This window comes from Corapipo altera, unplaced genomic scaffold (genome assembly GCF_003945725.1).
Source record: "Corapipo altera isolate COAL_440 unplaced genomic scaffold, ASM394572v1 156, whole genome shotgun sequence".
NCBI lineage: Eukaryota > Metazoa > Chordata > Aves > Passeriformes > Pipridae > Corapipo > Corapipo altera.
Genome location: NW_020885153.1, coordinates 62,873 through 81,572, shown reverse-complemented (window position 1 = coordinate 81,572; position 18,700 = coordinate 62,873). Strand labels below are relative to the sequence as shown.

General features: G+C 63.0%; 3 protein-coding genes across 3 annotated transcripts; 2 read left to right on the top strand and 1 right to left on the bottom strand.

Annotated features, from left to right (window-relative positions):
- Positions 1–4: 4 nt before the first annotated feature.
- On the top strand, positions 5–1,921 carry ZNF740 (zinc finger protein 740; the record flags this gene model as incomplete). Its single annotated transcript, XM_027670224.1, is given in 5 exon segments — positions 5–76; positions 230–344; positions 605–723; positions 818–883; positions 885–1,921. Coding segments are annotated over 5 exon segments (399 nt in total), but the record flags the coding sequence as incomplete, so codon positions are not given.
- A 784-nt stretch (positions 1,922–2,705) lies between these two features.
- On the bottom strand, positions 2,706–11,391 carry RARG (retinoic acid receptor gamma). Its single transcript, XM_027670211.1, is given in 11 exon segments — positions 2,706–3,807; positions 3,810–3,856; positions 4,631–4,789; positions 5,475–5,679; positions 6,109–6,285; positions 6,882–7,036; positions 7,257–7,398; positions 7,926–8,030; positions 8,032–8,072; positions 11,224–11,284; positions 11,286–11,391. Coding segments are annotated over 11 exon segments (1,284 nt in total). The 5' UTR covers positions 11,346–11,391; the 3' UTR covers positions 2,706–3,675.
- Positions 11,392–15,713: 4,322 nt separating this feature from the next.
- Positions 15,714–17,915, top strand: MFSD5 (major facilitator superfamily domain containing 5). Its single transcript, XM_027670210.1, is given in 2 exon segments — positions 15,714–16,600; positions 16,602–17,915. Coding segments are annotated over 2 exon segments (1,308 nt in total). The 5' UTR covers positions 15,714–15,724; the 3' UTR covers positions 17,034–17,915.
- Positions 17,916–18,700: the final 785 nt, after the last annotated feature.

Below are 18,700 nucleotides of genomic sequence, written 5' to 3'. Positions count from 1 at the left end.
GGCCCCCCGGCAGCGCCGCAAGCGGGTTCCCAGCGCCGAGGGACCCCCGAGCTCGTCCCGCCGCTCCCAGTCCCAGGTTTGCCGCCGCCCCCCAGGAGGAGGAGGAGGAGGAAGAGAATCTCCCAAACTCCGGCAGGCGCAGGACGGCCGGGGGGGGGATTTGGGTGGGGCTGCTGGGGGCCCCCCCGGCTCTGAGCCTCCCCAATCTCTATCCCCCCATGGTTTGTAGATGGTGGTGATCGAGCAAAACGGGTCCTTCCAGCTCAAGAACTTCATCTGCGACCACTGTTTCGGGGCCTTTCGGAGCAGTTACCACCTCAAACGGCACATCCTCATCCACACTGGTGGGGGCACCAATTAACACACCCTAATTAACCCCTCACAGCCTTAATTAGCTCTCTCCTCTTCCCCCCCACTTAGGTGTTAATTAACCCCCTGGACCCCTCCCAGTTTAGGGGAGAAGCCCTTTGAGTGTGACCTGTGCTCCCTCCCTCCCTGATCCCAACCACCCCTTAATCCCACAACTCCCCCCTCCTCCTCCATTCCCACACCCCCTAATTACCCCCAGGGGTGTTAATTACCCCCCAACTCCCCCTCACTTTAGGGGAGAAGCCCTTTGAGTGCGACGTGTGCGACATGCGCTTCATCCAGAAGTACCACCTCGAGCGGCACAAGCGGGTGCACAGTGGGGAGAAGCCCTACCAGTGCGAGCGCTGCATGCAGGTAATTCCATGGGAAATCCCACCTGGAATTCCCTTGGAAACCCCCAGAAGCACCCCCACCCCGAATTCCAACCCTAATCCCCTCCATCCCGCAGAGTTTCTCCCGCACGGACCGGCTCCTGCGGCACAAGCGGATGTGCCAGGGCTGCCAGGGCAAGACCCCCCCCTGACTCCCAGCTCCTGCTGTGAAATTCTGGGAATTCTGGGGGTGCTGGAGGAAGGGGGAGCCTCCCTCCTGCACCCCCCACCCTCTGCATCCTCTGCTTCACCCGGATTTTTCACCCTGAGCTGAGAACTCCTAAAAAAACCTGGAGCGTTCCCAGTGTGAAAAACTCGGATCTTTCCCACCCTTCTGGCCTAAAAACTGGGATAATGAGCCCAAAAATCGTCCTGGAATCTTCAAGCTGTGCCCTCCTCATCGTTGGATCCCTAAATCCACCCCACATTCCCCCACAGGACAGACTGGGAGCCCCCAAACTGCTCCAAATCCCAGCAGGTTTGAGGTACCTAGGACATAGGTAGGAGGGTCCCGCTGGGAATGACATCTCCAAACCTGCTTTTTTGGGGGGAAAAAGGAGGAAAACTAAGGATTTTGGGGGGTGTCCCGGCTTCAGGAGGGTGGCAAATTCCCCCTTTTTATGGAAAACAGAAAGAGAATGAGGAACTTGGGGGTGTCCCTGTTTTGGGACTCGGCAGCACTTCCCATTCCCTCTGGAATTCCTGTGGATTCCAGGGACGTTTCTCCTGTTTCCACGTGGTTTTGGGAGGGGCTCCCTGTGTCTCCCCCTGCACCTGTGGGGGGGGCTGCACCTGGAGGGGGGGTGAAGGGACCCCCATTTCCCAGAAAACCCCATTCCCAGGGGGAGGAAAATCCTGGAAACCTCCATTCCCTGGGGTGGGAAAACCATGGATCTGCTGAGGGGGAGTGGCTGGAAGATCCAGGATGTCCCAAAAAACTCTGGGGGTCCCCCCCAGTGCTCCCCCCCACATTTTGGGGGTCTCATGCCTCCCCCAATCACAGACTGCTCCAAGGGGGGACAAAGCTGATGAATTTTGGCCCCCCCTTTTTTTTTGGTGCCCTGACCCCCCTTTCTGGACCTGCAGGACTTTGGGGACACCCCCCCCAATGACGCTTCAAAAAAGGCTTTGGCTCTGCTGAGCCCCCCCCCCCCTAAATTTGGGGGTCAAGGAGGGTGGTTTAAAGGCTCCAGGGGGTGGGTTGGGGGGATTCTGGGGGGGGGTTTGGGGCCCCCTCAAACCCGGGGGGTGGTCACACACACCCCCCACCTCTCTGCCCTCCCCAGATTCATTTTTGGGATGTTTTGTTGGGTTTTTGGGGTTTATTACAGTTATTTTGCTATGGGGAGGGGGGGGGGCAGGGGTCACCCCCGGGGGGGGGGGGGGGCACTTTTAAACGGTAGTTTTTTCTAAGGGTCCCCAAATTTTGTGTCCCCCACCCATGTCCCCAAAATGTCGTCCTTTCCTCCCCCACCCCCCATGTGCCCCCCCCCTTCCTTTAGGGTTTATTTAAATAAAACTTTGGGGTTTTGCTTTTTTTAACCTAAATTTGGTTTCTTCGGGGGCGAGGGAGTGGTATTTGGGGAAACCTCCAGAACCTATTTGTGCCTCCCCCCCCAGACCCCAAAAATGGGGGGGAAATCATTAAACTGGAGGGGGGGGTGTCCCCAAACGCCCCCTCAAATACCCCAGGGGTGCCCCCTCTTATCCCTGGAGAGGGGTCCCCAAGTGACCCCCCCGTTTATCTCTGGAGGAGTCCCCAAGTTTGGGGGGTTCCCAATGCCCCCCCCCTTATCCCCAAAGGGGGTCGCAATGTGGGGGGCTCCTAAGTACCCCCCCAAATAACCCAGGAGTGCCCCCACTCCCACCCCATTGGTGCCCCCCATCACCTCAAGGGGGGTCCCAAGCCTCCCCTCCTCCTCCTAGACCCCCTTTTTCTCCCCCAGATTCACAACCCCTCCATAAAAAATTTCCATCACTTTATTTTGCAAAAATAGAAAAGTCCCGAGACCTCCCCTCAGCACAGAGGGAGTGGGGGAGGGCTGTAAACATGGCTGGGGGGCCCCCCAAAAGCAGGGGATGGCTAGCAGGGGGTGGGGCAGTGGCAGGGGGGGCCCCCCTAGAAATGGCAGGGGCCCAATGTAAACGCAGAGGAATAAATAAATGGAGGGGTGAAAGTGCTGCCCTGGGGGGAAGGATCACCACCCCCCCCGTAGTGTAACAGACCCCACCCAAGTGGGGGGGGGGGGGCAAATTTAGGGGGGGCAGCAGCAAGCCCGGCCCCCCTCACCCAGCCAGACTTGGGGGGGGGTAACATATTTGGGGGTGTGTCCCCCTCCCAAAGGTGCCCTGGAGGGGTACTGGGGTCACCCTATGGCTTGAGAACCCCCTAAAATAGGGGGGAAGTTGGGGGAGTCATCTTGTGTCCCCCCATCTTTGGTCTCTGTAGTGTATAGGGAATAGGATGGAGGGAGGAATTTTGGGGTCCCCCCAGCCCCAACAACATATAAATGGGGGCCCCCCCAAACTGGGGGGGGGGGAGGGAATGTCCAGGGGGGATAATGGGGATTCCCTCCCAGAATCCACCCTGTGTCCAATAAATAAACCCTCAGGGGGTATTTAGGGGGGGCAACCCAGGAGTGTTAATTTGGGGGGAGAGGGGGCTGCCCCTCTTAAAATTCCTCTCAATACAAGGCGGGGGCAGCAGGGGCTGGGGAGGCTTTGGCTGAAGCTGAGTTTGGAATGGGGGAGGGGTCCCTGGACTCCCCCCAGCTTAAGGCAATAGCTTTGCTCTGTCAGTCTCTGACCCCCCCACACCCCAACTCGGGGGGGGGCCCACTTTGGGGGTCTCCCGCCCCCCAGAGCAAAAGGGGGGGGACCCTGGAAGGCAGCTATGAGTGCCCCCACCATAGGGGCTCTGGGGAGTTGGGGGGGGTTACGGAGATTTGGGGGGGCCGGGGGGGCTGTCCTGGGCCGTGGGAGGGTCTGGGGGTGGAGGGGGCTCCACCTGGCCCCCCCCCTCAGTGAAGATCTCGGGGTTCTCCAGCATCTCCCGGATCAGGGGGGGGGCATCGGCCCCGGGATCTCCGTGCGCAGGGTCAGAGCCCGTTCTGCCCCTGGTGAGGAGCAAAGTGTGAGTGACCCCCCCCCCTCCAATAATTAACATCTGCCCCAAGGGCTTGGAATTTCCCCCGTGAGAGCTTAGACCCCCTCCATCCCAGGACCTTGGAGCCCCCAAAATGAGCTCAAAAGCCCACCAAGAGCTTGAACCCCCCCAAAACTCTGAACCCCCCCCAAGAGTTCCAACTCCCTCCAAAAAGATCTTGGACCCTCCCCAAACTACCTTCAACCCCCCTAAATTTAAGCCCCTTCAAGCACTTGAACCCCCCAAATTTCAACCCCCTCCTAGAGCTTAAGCACCCCCAAAGACCTTGAATCCCCTTCAAATGAGCTTCAACCCCCCCCCCCCAAGACCTTCAACCTCACCAAAAACTTTGAACCCCCCCCGAGAGTTTCAACTCCCCTTCCCGCAAAACCTTGAACCCCCCGAAACCTTGGACAACCACCCCACCAAGACCTTAGACACCCCCCCAAATGAGGCTGGGGGGGGTCCCAGAGAAGGATTCTGGGGTGTTGAGAGGGGGGTGTTTGGGGGATTTTGGGGTCAGAGGGGTCCCGAGGGGCCTTTGGGGGCTATTCTTGTCTGGGGGAGTCCCGAGGGTCTCACCTTTGGTGCTGATGCCAGACAGATACAGTGATTTTTGAGCATTTGCAGAAGTACTAGGGTTGGGGTGGGTTTTCGGGGGGTCCCAGGGGTTTTGGGCTGTCGGGAGGGGCTGTACCCATTTCGGGGAGCGTGTATCCATTTGGGGGGGTCCCGGGGGTCTCACCCTTGGTGCTGATGCCGCGCAGGTCGGTGATTTTGAGCAGCATTCGGGGGAATCGCTGCGGTTGCCGAGGCCGCCGCCGCCGCGCGTAGACCCGGAGAGCCTCAAGCAGCGGCTCCTGCAGCCGCTCCACGCGCCGGGGCTGCTCCAGCTCCATCCGGTCTGGGGGGGACAGAGACCCCCGGGATGGGACCACCAGGACAGTGTCCCTGTGTCCCCATACTCCCATGTCCTCCCTGTCCCCCCATCCCTGCCCTCTCCTGCCCTGCAGATCCCAGTGTCACCATGTCCCCACATGCCCACCATTGTCTCTCGTCCTAGGGAACATGTCCCCACAGCCTGGTCCCCGAGCCCCCTATGTGCCCCAATACCCATGTCCCTGATGTCCCTACAATGTCCCCATGTTCCCAGTGTTCCCCCACCTCCTCACATTAGGCCAATGGCCCTGAGCAGCCCCCTCAGTCCCATGTCCCTTATACCCCCTTACACCCCTCCTATCCCCAAACCCCTGATACTCCCCAAGCCTCCTGGTGTCTCCCCAATGTCCCCCCTCGTGTCCTCACCTCCACAGGTGAGGCTGATGGCCATGAGCAGCCCCAGCTCAGTGTCACTGAGCTGCTGGGGCAGGAGCTGCCCTGCTGTGACCCCTATATTCCTGATATCCCATGTGCCCCTGGTGTCCCTCATGTCCCTCCACCTCCACAGATGAGGCAGATGGCACTGAGCAGCGCAGTCTTGGTGTCGAGCTGCAGAGGTAGGAGCTGCCCCGCTGTGACACCCATATCCCGATACCCCCCGTGCCCCCTGTGCCCCCCTTTTCCCCCCAATGTCCCTGATGTCCCCCTACCTCCACAGATGAGGCAGATGGCACTAAGCAGCCCTGTCTCAGTGTCATCGAGCTGCAGGGGCAGGAGCTGCCCCGCAAAGGCAAACACGAGGTCAGTGAGGGGCCCAAACCCTGCGTTGTGCATCTGGGTCCTGGTCAGGGTAAGCCCGTCTGAGAACGTCATCGTGTCCTGCTCGGGGGTGTACCGGGTACAGATCCGCAGCATCTGGGGGTCAGGGTACCCCAAAATCACCCAGGGATCCCAAACACACACCCCCCCTGCCCAGGGTCAGCCCATCCCAGAATGTCCTCATGTCCTGCTCAGGCTGTAACGGGCAGATCTGCAGCATATGGGGGTCATGGGGGTCAGGGAACCCCAAAATCACACAGGGGTCACTGAAATCCCCCCACTCAGGGACCCCAAATATCCACCCAGGGACATCAAAACCCCTCAAGAGACCCCAAAATTTCCATAGGGGACCCCCAAACCCACCCAGCCCCTCTCCAGGACATCCATCTGTGGGTGGTGAGGTCAGAGCCACCATGGGACCCCCCAAGCCCCCTTGAGGTCCTCCCAAACCCCCTGAGGAACCTCCAAACACCCTCCAAGACCCCCCCAAACACCCTCCAGGACCCCACATCCCCTGATGCCCACCAGGATGTCGAGGCAGGCAGCCTTGAGCAGGGTGATCTGGTCGGCCATGCTGAGCCCTGTGAACCCCGGGAGCCGCTTTGCGAACTCCACGATCTTGATGATGCACTTGGTGGCCAGTTCACTGAACTTGTCCCACAGCCCCAGGTCCAGCTGCACACGGTGGTCTGCACTCGAGTTCTGGGGGACATAGGGGGCCAGGGACTCAGTTACGGGGGTTTAGGGTGTTTTGGGACCTGCTGAGACCCTCTGGAACCACTCAAACCCAACCTCGGCTCCCTGAACTTGTCCCCCAGCCCCTTGCCCAGCTGCACACAGTGGTCTGCGCTCAAGTTCTGGGAGGCACAGACCCAGTCAGGGTGGTTCAGGGTGGACTGGATCCTCCTCAGACCTCTAGGACCCCCCGGGATCACTGGGACCCCCCAGAGCCTCTTGGGGACCCCTCCCCAGCACCTCTCTGCCTTTGACTGCCCCCAGTGCTCAGATCTGGTGTTTTGGGGGGTCAGGGGGTCCAGGAACCCCTCTAAGGGTCTGAGTATTAGGTTGCCCCCCTCAGGGACCTCCAATCCCCCCCCCCTCACGACTGCCTAGGAACTCCTGGGATCCCTCCCCAGCACCGCCCTCCCCCTGAACTTGCTCCCCAGCTGCCCCCCCCCGAGCTCAGATCTTTTGTTTTGGGGGTTCAGGTCACTCAGCGACCCCTCTATGGATCCAAGGCTTGGGGTACCCCCCTAGTGCCCACCCAGGGACCCCCCAGAACCCCCAGCCCCACTCACCGTGGTGTACTTGCCCAGCTGGCACAGGGAGGGGAAGGTCTCCTGGTGGGCTCTGCTCACCCTCCGCACCAGTTCGGCCAACTCAGGGCTCAGCTCGTCTCCCCCAAAATCCTCCTTCACCTCCTTCCTCCGCTTGTTCCGGTCGTGCCTCACGGCTGAGGGTGGCAGGGAATTTGGGGGGGGTGGGCAGGGGGGTTCAGGGGTGACCCCCCAGAGCCCTCACAGACCCCAAAATCCCCCCCCTGGCACAGGACCATCCCCCCCTGAGCTTCCCCAGCCCCACTGTGACAACCCTGGGACCCCTCAGCGCCACTTTGGGGGGGAGGGGGGGAAGGTTGTCCCAATTTTTTGGGGAGTCCCAGAGCTCCCTCGCACCTTCCTTGGACATCCCGACCCGGAGGCACTTCTGGAGGCGGCAGAACTGGCAGCGGTTCCGTGTCACTTTGTCGATGGGGCAGTTCCGCTCCCGGGGACACGTGTACACCATGTTCTTCTGGATGCTGCGCCGGAAAAAACCCTAGAATTGGGGGGAATGGGGTTCAAGGGGGTTGGAGGGACCCCCAAAATGGGGGCAGTGGGAGCAGGGCACTGGGGTCCCAGTAAGGCTGCCCAGGGTTAACCGGGGGCTCCCCAGTGGCTCCACAGGGGTCATTGGAGTGACTGGGGTCGTTGGAGTGACCCTCAGTATTGGGGAGGGTCCCAGGGCTTTGGAGGGGTCCCCAGCACCTCAGGGGGAAGGGAGGGCAAAAACAGGGTGAAGGGGGGGCTAGGAGTACCTCCAGACTGGGGGCACCAGGAACAGATCACCAGGGATCCCAGTAAAGCTGCCTGGGGTCAACTGGGGGGGTTCCAGTGCTTGGGGAGGATCTTCATTCCCTGGTGGGGGGGGTCCCCGGAGTCCCCACTCCCCACACAGGGTCCCCATTCCCCCCCACGGGGTACCCATTGCTACCCGCAGGTTCCCACGGCCCCAGGAGAGTCCCCACTGTCCCCAGGCTCCCCCAGCCCCATGCCCCTCCCGTCCCCTCCCATCCCCGTGCCCACCTTGCAGCCCTCGCACGAGCTGACCCCGTAGTGATACCCCGAGCTCTTGTCGCTGCACACGAAGCAGGGTTTGTACACGCGAGGGGGAGGTGGCGGCGAGGGGGGGGCCCGTGTCCCCCAAAACCCGCCCGGGGGGGGCCTCCAGGGCTGGGGGAGGGCACAAAAAGAGGAGGGAGGGGGTCAGGCAGATCCTCTGAACCGGTCCCAAAAAGGAGGGGTAAAAGGGAGGGGGAAGGATCCTCCTACGTTGGAGGGGTCACCATGTTAACCCCCCCTTCATCTTGGGCTCCCCCCCTAAAAACAGGGTCCAGGACCCCCGACCACCCCAAACCAGGTCCAACTCCCCCCAAGGGGTCCCAAATGGTCCCTCAGTGGGGTCTCCACATCCCTGTGCCCCCCTCCAAAAAAACCAGGTCCCTCTTTCTGCACCCCCAAACGTGTCCAGGACACTGCGACCCCCTCAAAAACTGGGTTCAAAAAAAAAGTCCCCCCAAAAAAGGGGACCCTTCATACAGCCCCCCCCAGCCCCAAAATCTGAGATTCAAACCCCAAAACTTGGTATGGGGGAGTCCCAGCCCCCCAAACCCCAAAACTCTTGTTAGAGGGGTCCCAGTCCCCCCCAAATTCGGAGATGGGAGGTCCCAAGCCCCCCCAAACGCCAAAATTCGGTTGGGGGTTCTCAGCCCCCCCAAAACCCCAAATTCGTAGCAGGGGGGTCCTGAGCCCCCCAAAACCTCAAAATTTGTAATGGGAGTGTCTGAGACCCCCAATGTCCCCGGGGGTGCCCCAACAGGGGAGGGGGGGGCATCATCAGTGTCACCCCCCAATGCCCACCTATGTCACTCCCCTCCCTATCCCACCCGGAACTCCAAACCTGGGGGTGGGGGGTCCCCGGCCCCTTCCACCCCCCAAAATTTGGAGATGGGGAGTCCCGAGCCTACATAAACGCCAAAATTAAGGGTGGGGGAGGTTCCCAGCTCCCCACAACCCCAAAATTCGGGGTGGAGGCGTCCCAAACTCCCCCTCGCTGTGCCGGGGGGGTGTGACACGGCGGGGGAGGGGAAGAGCCCCCCCCCCCCCCGCGCGCGGCCCGGGCGGCGCTGGGGGAGGGGCGGGCGGATATTTTTTGGGTGGGTTTTGTGTGGTTTTTTCCAGAAAACCCAAAATTGCTGAAATTAAAGAAATTCCGGCCCCGGGGGGGGGAGAGTCTGAGGGAGGGGTGGGGCCCGCCTTGGGCGCGCACGTGCCACAGGCACTCCAAAATAAACTCCCCTTGACCCCCCACCCCTAAAAATGGGGCCGAAATGGGGGCCACACCCTTCCGCCCCCGCGCTCCTCCCTCCACGGGGACCCCCCAAGTTTAGGGGGGGCTGATTGTGCCCCCTCCGAATACTGGAGGGTCCCACGGAGAGTTTGGGGGGGCATATTTGGGGGACACTCCCGTGTCTCGCTGGATTTGGGGGGGGAAACCAAAATTTAACCACCCAACCCCACAAAACAGCCCCCCAAAGTGGCTACACCCCTCGGGGCGGGGGTGGGCCACAACGCTGTGGGACCCCCATATATCCCCCCCCCAACTTTGGGGGGACCTCCAACTCCAAGGTGAGGGCTTAAATTTGGACGGGGGGGGGAAGGGGGAGGTTCCCCCTCCCTGGGGTGGAATTTGGAGGGCCAGGGGGTTTCCTCTCCAAAAATCGGGGGGTGACGCCCCCTCCCGCCCTGCTGAGAAGGGGGGGCCTCTCCGCGACCCCCAAGGGGGGTCGGGGCGGTTTTGGGGCGGCCCCGCAGGGGTTAAAGTGCCACATTGGCAGGGGGGGGGGGGGGGGGGGGGGGGGCGGGTGCGGCCCCGACTGGAACCAGTTGGGCAGGGGAACTGGGCGTGGGGGGGACACGGGATGGAAAACCGCGCCACGGGCACAGGGGGAGCTCTAGGGGGGTTTTAGGGAGGGTTTGAGGGAAGTTCGGCGGGTTTTGGGGATCCCGCCCCCCCCCAACCTGTTTGTGCCCAAATTTACACGAGGGGGGTTCCCGAGTGCGCCCCAGGACCCCCCGCGTGGGCCTCTCCCCTCAAAACCAAGTCTCTCTTATTGCCACCCCAAAGGGGTCCAGGACCCCTCCCAAAACCAGGGTTTAGGGCCCCCCGACCTCCCCAAATCGAGTCCAACCCCCCCACCAGAGGTTCCAAATGGTCCCTTAGTGAGGTTCACGTCTCTCTGCTCCCCCCCAAAACCCGGGTCCCTACTTCTGCCCTCCCAAAGGGGTCCGGGACCCCGCGACCCCCCAAAAACCAGGGTTTTGGGTCTCCTGAGCCCCCCCAAAAACAATGTCCAGGTCTTCCAACTTTCCAAATCGAGTCCAAACCTCCCCAGAAGGGATCCCGAGTGGGTTCTCCACGTCCCTATGCCCCCCCTTCCCCGGACGGGACATCCTCAAAATCGGATCTGGGACCCCCCTCCCCCCGAAGGGGGTCCCCCAAAACCGCCCCCCCCTCACTCCCTGGCTCCCTCGAGGTGGGGGGGGAATTGGAGGTCCCACACCCCATTCACTCCCCCCGCGCTCACACGCCCCCACTCGCCCCCCCTCCCCATTTTCCACACCTCTCACGTCATTCCCGCACATACCCGGGTCGGTCCCGCACCCAGGGGCGTCACTCACCAGGCCCCCCCCGCACCCACGCGGGATGTCCCCCGACCCCCTCGGGTCGCCTGAGCCCCCCCTTGCACGCGCATTTGCACACTCGGACACGTCTACGCCCGCAGCCCTTTCCACACCCCCGCACCCACTCGGGGACACGGACACGCCCCCCCCCGCGCACCCGCCGACCCCCCCCTCGCTCCCCGCACACTCGCACTCGCTCTCACACTCGTTTGCACACTCAGGATCACACTAAGAGACTCCCACGCACGGACCACGGACCCACCGACCCCCCCACGCACCCACTGACCTACCCCCCGGACCCACCGACTCCTCCCGCTCCTCGCACACTCCCAGTCGCTCTCACACTCATTTGCACACTCAGAGACTCTTTTTCGCTCCCCCAAACCCACTCGCGGACCACGAATCCACCGACCCCCCCCGCACACACCGACCCCCCGCTCCCCGTCGCTCTCACACTCATTCTCACACTCATTTGCACACTCAAACTCAAACTCAAGCTCACAGACGCTTCCCCGCCCTCCCTCGCCTCCCACACCCACTCGCGCATCTGCCCCCCCACCTCCCTCGCCCAGGGCCCTTCCCGCGCCGCATTCCTCCCTCAACCTCCTCACCCTCGTGTCCCCCCCGTGCCCCCCGGTACCTCTGCGGGCGGGGGTCCCGCAGCCCGCGGGCACCAGGACCCTGCGGAGGGCGCAGCCCCCCCCGGTTGGTCACGTCGTGGAGCCGCCGCGGTGCCGCCGCCGCCTCCAGGCAGTCGAACATGGTCCTCCTGAGCCCCCCAGGACCCTCGGAGGCCCCCGACACCCCCTAACACCCCCCCGCCGCGATCGGCCCCGACCGGCCCCGCTCGGCCCCGGCGGGTGCGGCCCGGCCACGCCCCCGGGGAAGGGGCGGGGCCTGAGGGGTGGGGTGAGTCGGGAGCCGGGAAAGGGGCGGGGTCTGAAATGGGGTGGGGCCTGAAAGAGGGCGGGGCTCGAGGGGATGGGATGAATGGGAAGGGGGAAAGGCGGAGGGGCTGACCGGGAGGGGAGGGGGGGGAGGGTTTTGAGGGGCGTGACCTGATGATGAATTTGGCTTGGTCTAAGTGAGGGGCGGGGCCTCGGTGGTTGTGGCTGAATACGGATGGGGCGTGGTCTGAGCGAAGGGCGGGGCTCGGATGTGTGGGCGGGGCCTGGGGCCGCAGTCACACGCGGAGTAGCGCACACACGAGTCACACGTGTTACACACGTCATTCGTGTCACACACGTCATTCGTGCCACACACACGGTGTCACACGTGTCACACACACATCCCGGCCGCCAGGAGGGAGGGGCCGCCCCGTCCCGCCCCCAGCCCCTCCCAGTCCCCTCCCAGTTCCATCCTGTGCATACTCCCTCCCAGTCCTTCCAGTTTTCCCAGTCCCAGTGTCACCTCCTCCAGTCCCTCCCAGTCCTCCCAATCCTCACTGTCACTCCCTCCAGCCCCTCCCAGTAACCCCAGTCCTCATCTCACTCCCTCCCCAGTCCCCTCCTAGTTCCATCCTGTGCACTCCCAGTCCCTCTCAGTCCTCATGTCACCACCCGTCTTCCCAGTCCTCCCAGTTCCCCAATACTCGCAGCCCCTGTCACCTCCCAAGTCCCTCCCAGTCCTCCCAGTCCATGTCACTGCCCCATTCTCTCCCAATCCTCCCAGATGTGTGACTGTGCACAGGTGTGTGTGACCCTACACACGTGTCCAGGTGCACACAGATATGTCCAGGTTTGTGTGACCCCGCACATACATGTCCAGGTGTGCCCAGGTGTGCAACTCCCCCCCACGAGCAGACCCAGTCCCGAGGCAGCAACACGACTGTGTGTGCGATTGCACGCGTGTTCCCACCCCGTGGCGTGTCCAGGTGTGTCCAGGCTGCATTCCCGGGGCTTTGCACATGAAACACACCTGGACATGGACTCACATGTCACTGCATATATGACACACCTGGACATGTGACACTGCACATGTGACACACTTGGATGTGGAATCACGTGTTCCTGCACATGGAACACACCTGGACACGTGTCACTGCACACGTGTGTCTGTCAACAGGGACCTGCACAAGAGTGTCAGGGCGGGAGGACACGTGAGGACATCCCCCCACACTGACACACGTGTCCCCCCACACACACGCGAGTAACCCCCCCCCTCGTGCTTCAGTTTCCCCTGGGAGCCCCCCCCGGGCTGGGGAGGGGTTGGAGTGGGATGGGGGGAGGGGCAGGAATGGGCTCATGGAAAAGTTTTGGGTGGAAATTCCTCCCCTGCCCCTCCCCCCCACCCGCGCCTCAACGGCCCCTTTGTGCGGACCTGGCCCCGCCCCCACCGCGCCGGGACCCCCCGGGGGTCCCTGTACCCCCCGTGTTCCCCCATATCTCCCCCTCGATGTCCCCTCCCGTGTGTCCCCCCACGTCTGCCTCACTCGTGTTCCCCCAACGTTTGTCCCCCGTCCCCCTCCGTGTCTCCCCCATTCATGTTCCCCCCCTTGTGTCCCCCATCGTGTCCCCCCCACGTCCCCATAACTCCGTGTCCCCTCCTGTCCCTATGTCTCTCCATGTCCCCCACATTCCCCGTGTCCCCCAATTGTGTCCCCTCCATGTCCCCCACATTCCCCGTGTCCCCCTGTCTCCTGCCCCCCCGTGCCCCTCAATAACGTCGTGTTTCTCCCAGTTCTGTCCCCCACGTCCCTCATGTCCCCCGTGCCCCTCATATCCCCCATGTCTCCAATGTCCCCCTTGTCCCCCCTGTCCCCATGACCCCGTGTCCCCCATTGTTCCCCGTGTCTCCGTGTCCCCACACCCACGGGTTCCTCCATGTGCCCCCCCTCGTGCCCTGCGGCTCAGCCGCTTTTCCCGGTAAATCCCGCGTGGGGGGGGGCCGGGGTGGTGGTGGCAGTGCCACCGGGCGGGGGGAGGCGAGGGGGGTGGCAGTGCCATGGGGCTAGGCTGGCCGCGACCCCGCTCCCGCCGCCGCGGGGGGACTCTCGGGGGCTGCCACCCCCTCCTCTGCCACCCCCCTGCGTGCTGCGCCCCCCCCTTCTGCCCCTCCCCACTCTGCCCTCTTTGTTGCCCCCCCTCCTTCTGTGCCCCCTCCTCCTGCTGCCCCCCACCCTGTCCCCTCCCCTGGTGCCCTCCCTGGTGCCCCCCCCCCGCCCGCCTGTCCTCAATGTCACCCCCTGCCCTGTTGCCCCCAATGTCACCCCCCCAGCTGCCCCCAGTGCCCCCCTCCGCCCTGCGACCCCCCTCCCTGTGGCCCCCAGTGCCACCTCCCTCCCTGGTGCCTCCAGTGTCACCCCTCGCCCTGTTACCCCTTCTATTGCCCCCCTGCTCCCGCCTGCCCCCAGTGCCACCCCCCGCCCTGTCCCCCCTCGTGTCACCCCCCCTGCTGCCTCAATTGTCGCTCCCTCTCCTGCCCCAATTGCCGCCCCCCCTCCTGCCCCCAGTGCCGTCCCCCCTCCCGCTGCTGCCCCCCCCCGCGCCGCCCCCACACCCGCCCCCGCTTCGGCATCAAGTAAGGGGGGTCCGCTCCCCCAGCTCCCCAGGGATCCCCGGACCCGGCGGCCGAGGTGAGTAAGGGGGAAACTGCCCCCAAATTTGGGGAAACTGAGGCACGGGGGGGCGGACCCGGGATGGGGTGGGGGCAGGCGGGGGGTTTCCATTGGACTGGGGCAATTCGGGGGTGCGGGGAAATTGCACAGGGGGAGGTTGGAGCATTTCGAGGGTTTGCACAAGGGCTGGGGCAACTGGGGGGGACAATTGCACGGGGAGGTGCACAAGTACTGGGGGTATTTGCACGAGGTTTGGGGCATTTGTACGGGGCAGGGGCAATTGAGGGGGCGGGGCAGTTGTTTGCTCGGGGGGCATTTGCTTGGGGGTATTTGCACGAGGACTTGGGCATTTGCACGGAGTATTTGGGGCAGTTGCATAAGGACTGGGGCAGTTGCAGGAGGGATTTGTGCAGGGGGATTTGGGGCATTTGGGGCAGTTGCTCGGGGGTAATTACACAAGGTTTGGGGCAGTTGCTCGGGGTTGGGGTAGCTGTGGGGTGGTCGGGGCTGTTGCAGGGGGGTATTTGTTTGGGGCCGTGAATGTGTGACCCTGTGGGGGGGTGTGACCCCGGGGACCTCCCAGTGATCCCCCCCACGCGGAGGCTCGGTGTGACGTCATTGTGACGTCATGGGGTGACACGCCACCGACTCCCCTGGGGGGGGTTATAGAGGTCCCCACCCCGAAGGGACTCCTCCAGACACGCCATGGTGGGAGTTACAGGGACCCCCACCCCAAAGAGACGCCATAACCTCCCCATGGGGTGTCTGGGGCGTGTCTGAAGGAGTCCCTTTGGGCTGGAGGGTCTCTATAACCCCCCAAGGGAAGGCAGGGGGGTCCCTACAGACCCCTAAGGGGGCAGTGTTCCTGTGTCACGTGACACGGGCCAAGATGGCTGCGCCCATGAGGAGGCGGAAGCGGAAGTGGGTCCGTGGAGGAGCTGCCCGGCCGCTGCGACCTCGGTGAGGCCCCGGGGATCCTGGGGGGTGGTGGGTCTGTGGGGGTCCTATGACAGGCCAGTGGGGTTGGAGGGTTCTGGGAGGGTCTGGCATGGTCCTGTGGGGACTATGGGAGGGTTTTGTTGGGGCCTGTGGGGGTCTGTAGGGTCCTATGGGGCCTCTGTGGGGCTGGGGGGGGCCTATGGCGGTCCAGTGAGGGATGTGGGGGTCTATGGGGAGCCTATGGGGCGTCTATGGGACCGGGAGGGCTCTGGGAGGGGTTAATGGGCGGTCCTATGGGGCCATATGGGGATCTTATGGGAGCTGGGAGGGGGCTATGGAGGGTCTGGGGAGGTGAGGGGGGCTCTTGGAGGATGTGGGAGTCTTTGGGGCTGTTTGGAGGGTCGGGCTCCCCATAGCCCCCAGTGGGGTGGGGGTCCCTATAGCCTTCTGTGGGGTGTGTGTGAGTCTGGGGTCTGTAGCCCGTCTGGGGGGTTTCCCTGGGGTTGAAGTCGCTAAACACCCACATAACACCTGGGGGGTCCTTTTAAGTGCCCCCTAACCTCTTCCATCATTGACCCCCCTTTTCCCCCCACAGGCTGCCCCTTCTCCCCCCCTTTACCCCTTTATCCCCCCCCCCCTCCCCACGATGCTCCTGCTGCCCCTCAGTGCCCTCCTGCTCCTCCTGCTGCTGCTGCTGCTCCTGGAGTTCCCTCCCCGGAGCCCCCCCAGCTCCAACCCGGCATTCCAGGAATTCCAGCAGCGCTTCCACCTGGGATTCCTGCCTGCCTTGGCAGCTGATTGGCTGCAGGGGCCTCACCTGTTCCAGGTGTTCCGCAGTCGGGGCTTCCTGCAGACGCAGATCGCCGCCCTCTACTCATTGGGATTCGCCTCCAACTTGGTGTTTGGGCTCTTCTCACACTCTTTTGTGGACCGGCTCGGCAGGAGAAGGTCCTGTGTGCTGTTCTCGGTGCTCTGCTCCCTGTCCTGCCTCCTGCAGCTCTCCCGGGATTTCCCAGCACTGGCGGCGGGGCGGCTTTTGGGGGGCGTCGGCACCTCCCTGCTCTTCACCTCCTTCGAGTCCTGGTACGTCCATGAGCACCTGGAGCGCCACGATTTCCCCCGGGAGTGGATCCCAGACACCTTCTCCCGTGTGGCCCTTTGGAACGGGGTCCTGGCTGTGGCTGCGGGGGCTGTGGCTGAGCTGCTGGTGCTGGGGGGGGGCCCCGTGACCCCCTTTGTGGCAGCTGTGCCCTTCCTGGCCTTTTCTGGGATTTTTGCCGTGAAAAACTGGGATGAGAATTATGGAAAACACCGCTCCTGCCCCAAGGCGTGTGGGGAGGGGCTGCGGGGGCTGCGGGACCCCCCTGGGGCACTGCTGGGGGTGGTGCAGGCACTGGTGGAGGGCGTCATCCTCATCTTCATCTTTCTCTGGACACCCGTGCTGGAGCCGCTGGGGATCCCACTGGGAATCGCCTTCTCAGGATTTATGGCAGCAAGTGCTGTGGGATCATCCCTGTTCCGCCAGGGGGTCGTGGGGGGGGCTCCGGCTGCAGCCCCTGCACCTCCTGCTGGGGTCCGTCGTGCTCCTGGGAGTCTCTCTCCTCCTCCTTGCCCTCCCCGTGCCCCCACCCGGCGCCTTCCTGGTGTTCCTGCTGCTGGAATTCTCCTGTGGGATTTACTTCCCAGCCATGGGGTTCCTGCGGCGCCGGCTGGAGCAGGGGGGAGCCGCAGGGGGGTCGCGGTGGCTGCGGGTGCCCCTGGGGCTGGGGGTGGCCCTGGCACTGCCGGCGCTGCCCCCCGGGGAGGGGGGGGCACGGGGCGTGTTCGGGGGGGCGGCGCTGGCGGCGCTGGTGGCGCTGGCGGCAGCCGGGGGGGTCCTGGCAGTGGCCCGAGGGGACCCGCGCCTGAGGGTGGGGGGGGAGGAAGGGGAGGGCGGGGTGGACACTGGGATGTGATGGGGACAGGGACACGGGGACAGGATGACTGGGATGTGACAGGGACACCAGAATGTGACAGGGACATGGGGACAGGGACACTGGGATGGGGACAGTGACATCAGGATGAGGACAGGGACACAACAGGCTGGACATGGGGATGGGACAGGGACAGCGACACCAGGAGGGGGACAGTGAGCTGGACACTGGGATGTGATGGGACACCAGGATGGGGACACTGGGATGTGACAGTGACAGGGACAGGAGGACTATGACACCAGGCTGGACACCTGGATATGACATGGTCACAGTGTCATTTTGATGGGGAAACTGGGCTGTGACTGGGACAGTGACATGGGGACAGCAGGACAGGGACATCAGGCTGTGACAGGGTCACAGTGTCAGCCCCACACGGGGCTGTGACTGGGACAGTGACACGGGGGCAGCCCGACAGGGACACTGTCACAGTGTGACCCCCACTGAGACAGGGTCACTGGGACAGCACTGTGGGCACACTGAGCAGTGAGAGGATCATGAGATCAGTGTCATCCCCACAACGGCCTGTGGGTGACAGGGACACCAGGACACCCCAGTGGTGACACTGAGCTGTGACAGGGTCACAGTGTCACCCCCACAACAGCCCGTGGGTGACAGTGATACCAGGAGATTTGATGGGGACACTGAGCTGTGACAGGGCCACCCCCACAACAAGCTACAGGTGACAACAACACCAGGACATTCGATGGGGACACTGAGCTGTGATGGGGTCACAGTGTCAACCCCCAACCCAAAGGACCATGGGGACACTGGGGTGAGTGTCCCCCGCACCCTGGAATGGCCTCGTGGTGTGTACGAGGAAGGTCTGTTGATGAATGAATAAATTATTTTTTAATAATCACCCCCCAAATCGAGGTGTTTGTGAAGGCCTGCCTGGGGTTGGAGTCACGTGGGGGTGGTGGGACACAGCCCCCGGGGACACTGGGGACCTCCCCCCCCAAAACCTGTGTTTGGGGGGGCACCAAGTCACTGACCCTTCCCAGTTCAAACCCATGACTCCCAGTCTGCCCACATCCCCCTCAGTTCAGACCAGTGACTCCCAGTTCAAACCCTGACTCATTCCCTATTTCCAACCATTTTTAATTTCCAAAGGGGGGGGGCAAAAGATGCACCCCCAAACAAGAGGGGGGGTTGCAGGGGTTTGGAGAGTGCAGGGGACACCTCAAAACCCCGATCCCACAACCCCACCATCCCACTATCCCACAGTCCCCAAATCCCTCCATTCTGGAATCTGAAGATCTCTCTGGCTCCTTGTGTAATTCCAACCATTTTTAATTACTGGGGGGGGACAAAAAACGCACCCTCAAAACATGAGGGGGGGTCTCGGGGGGCGCAGGGGACTCCCTAAAACCCCAATCTCATTATCCCACAATCCCCAGACCTCTCGATCCAGTTATTTACCCCTCAGGCTCATCTCGTTGTGTAATTCCAACCATTTTTAATTCCCGGGGGGAGCACAAAACACGCCCCCAAAACAACCGGGCGGAGGCTCAAGGCTTAGGGTGCACAGGGGACACCCCAAAACCCCGATACCACAACCCGACCATCCCGTTATCCCACGATCCTGCTGTCCCTCTATCCTGGAATCCTGAGATCCCTCCGGCTTGTGTAATTCCAACCATTTTTAATTC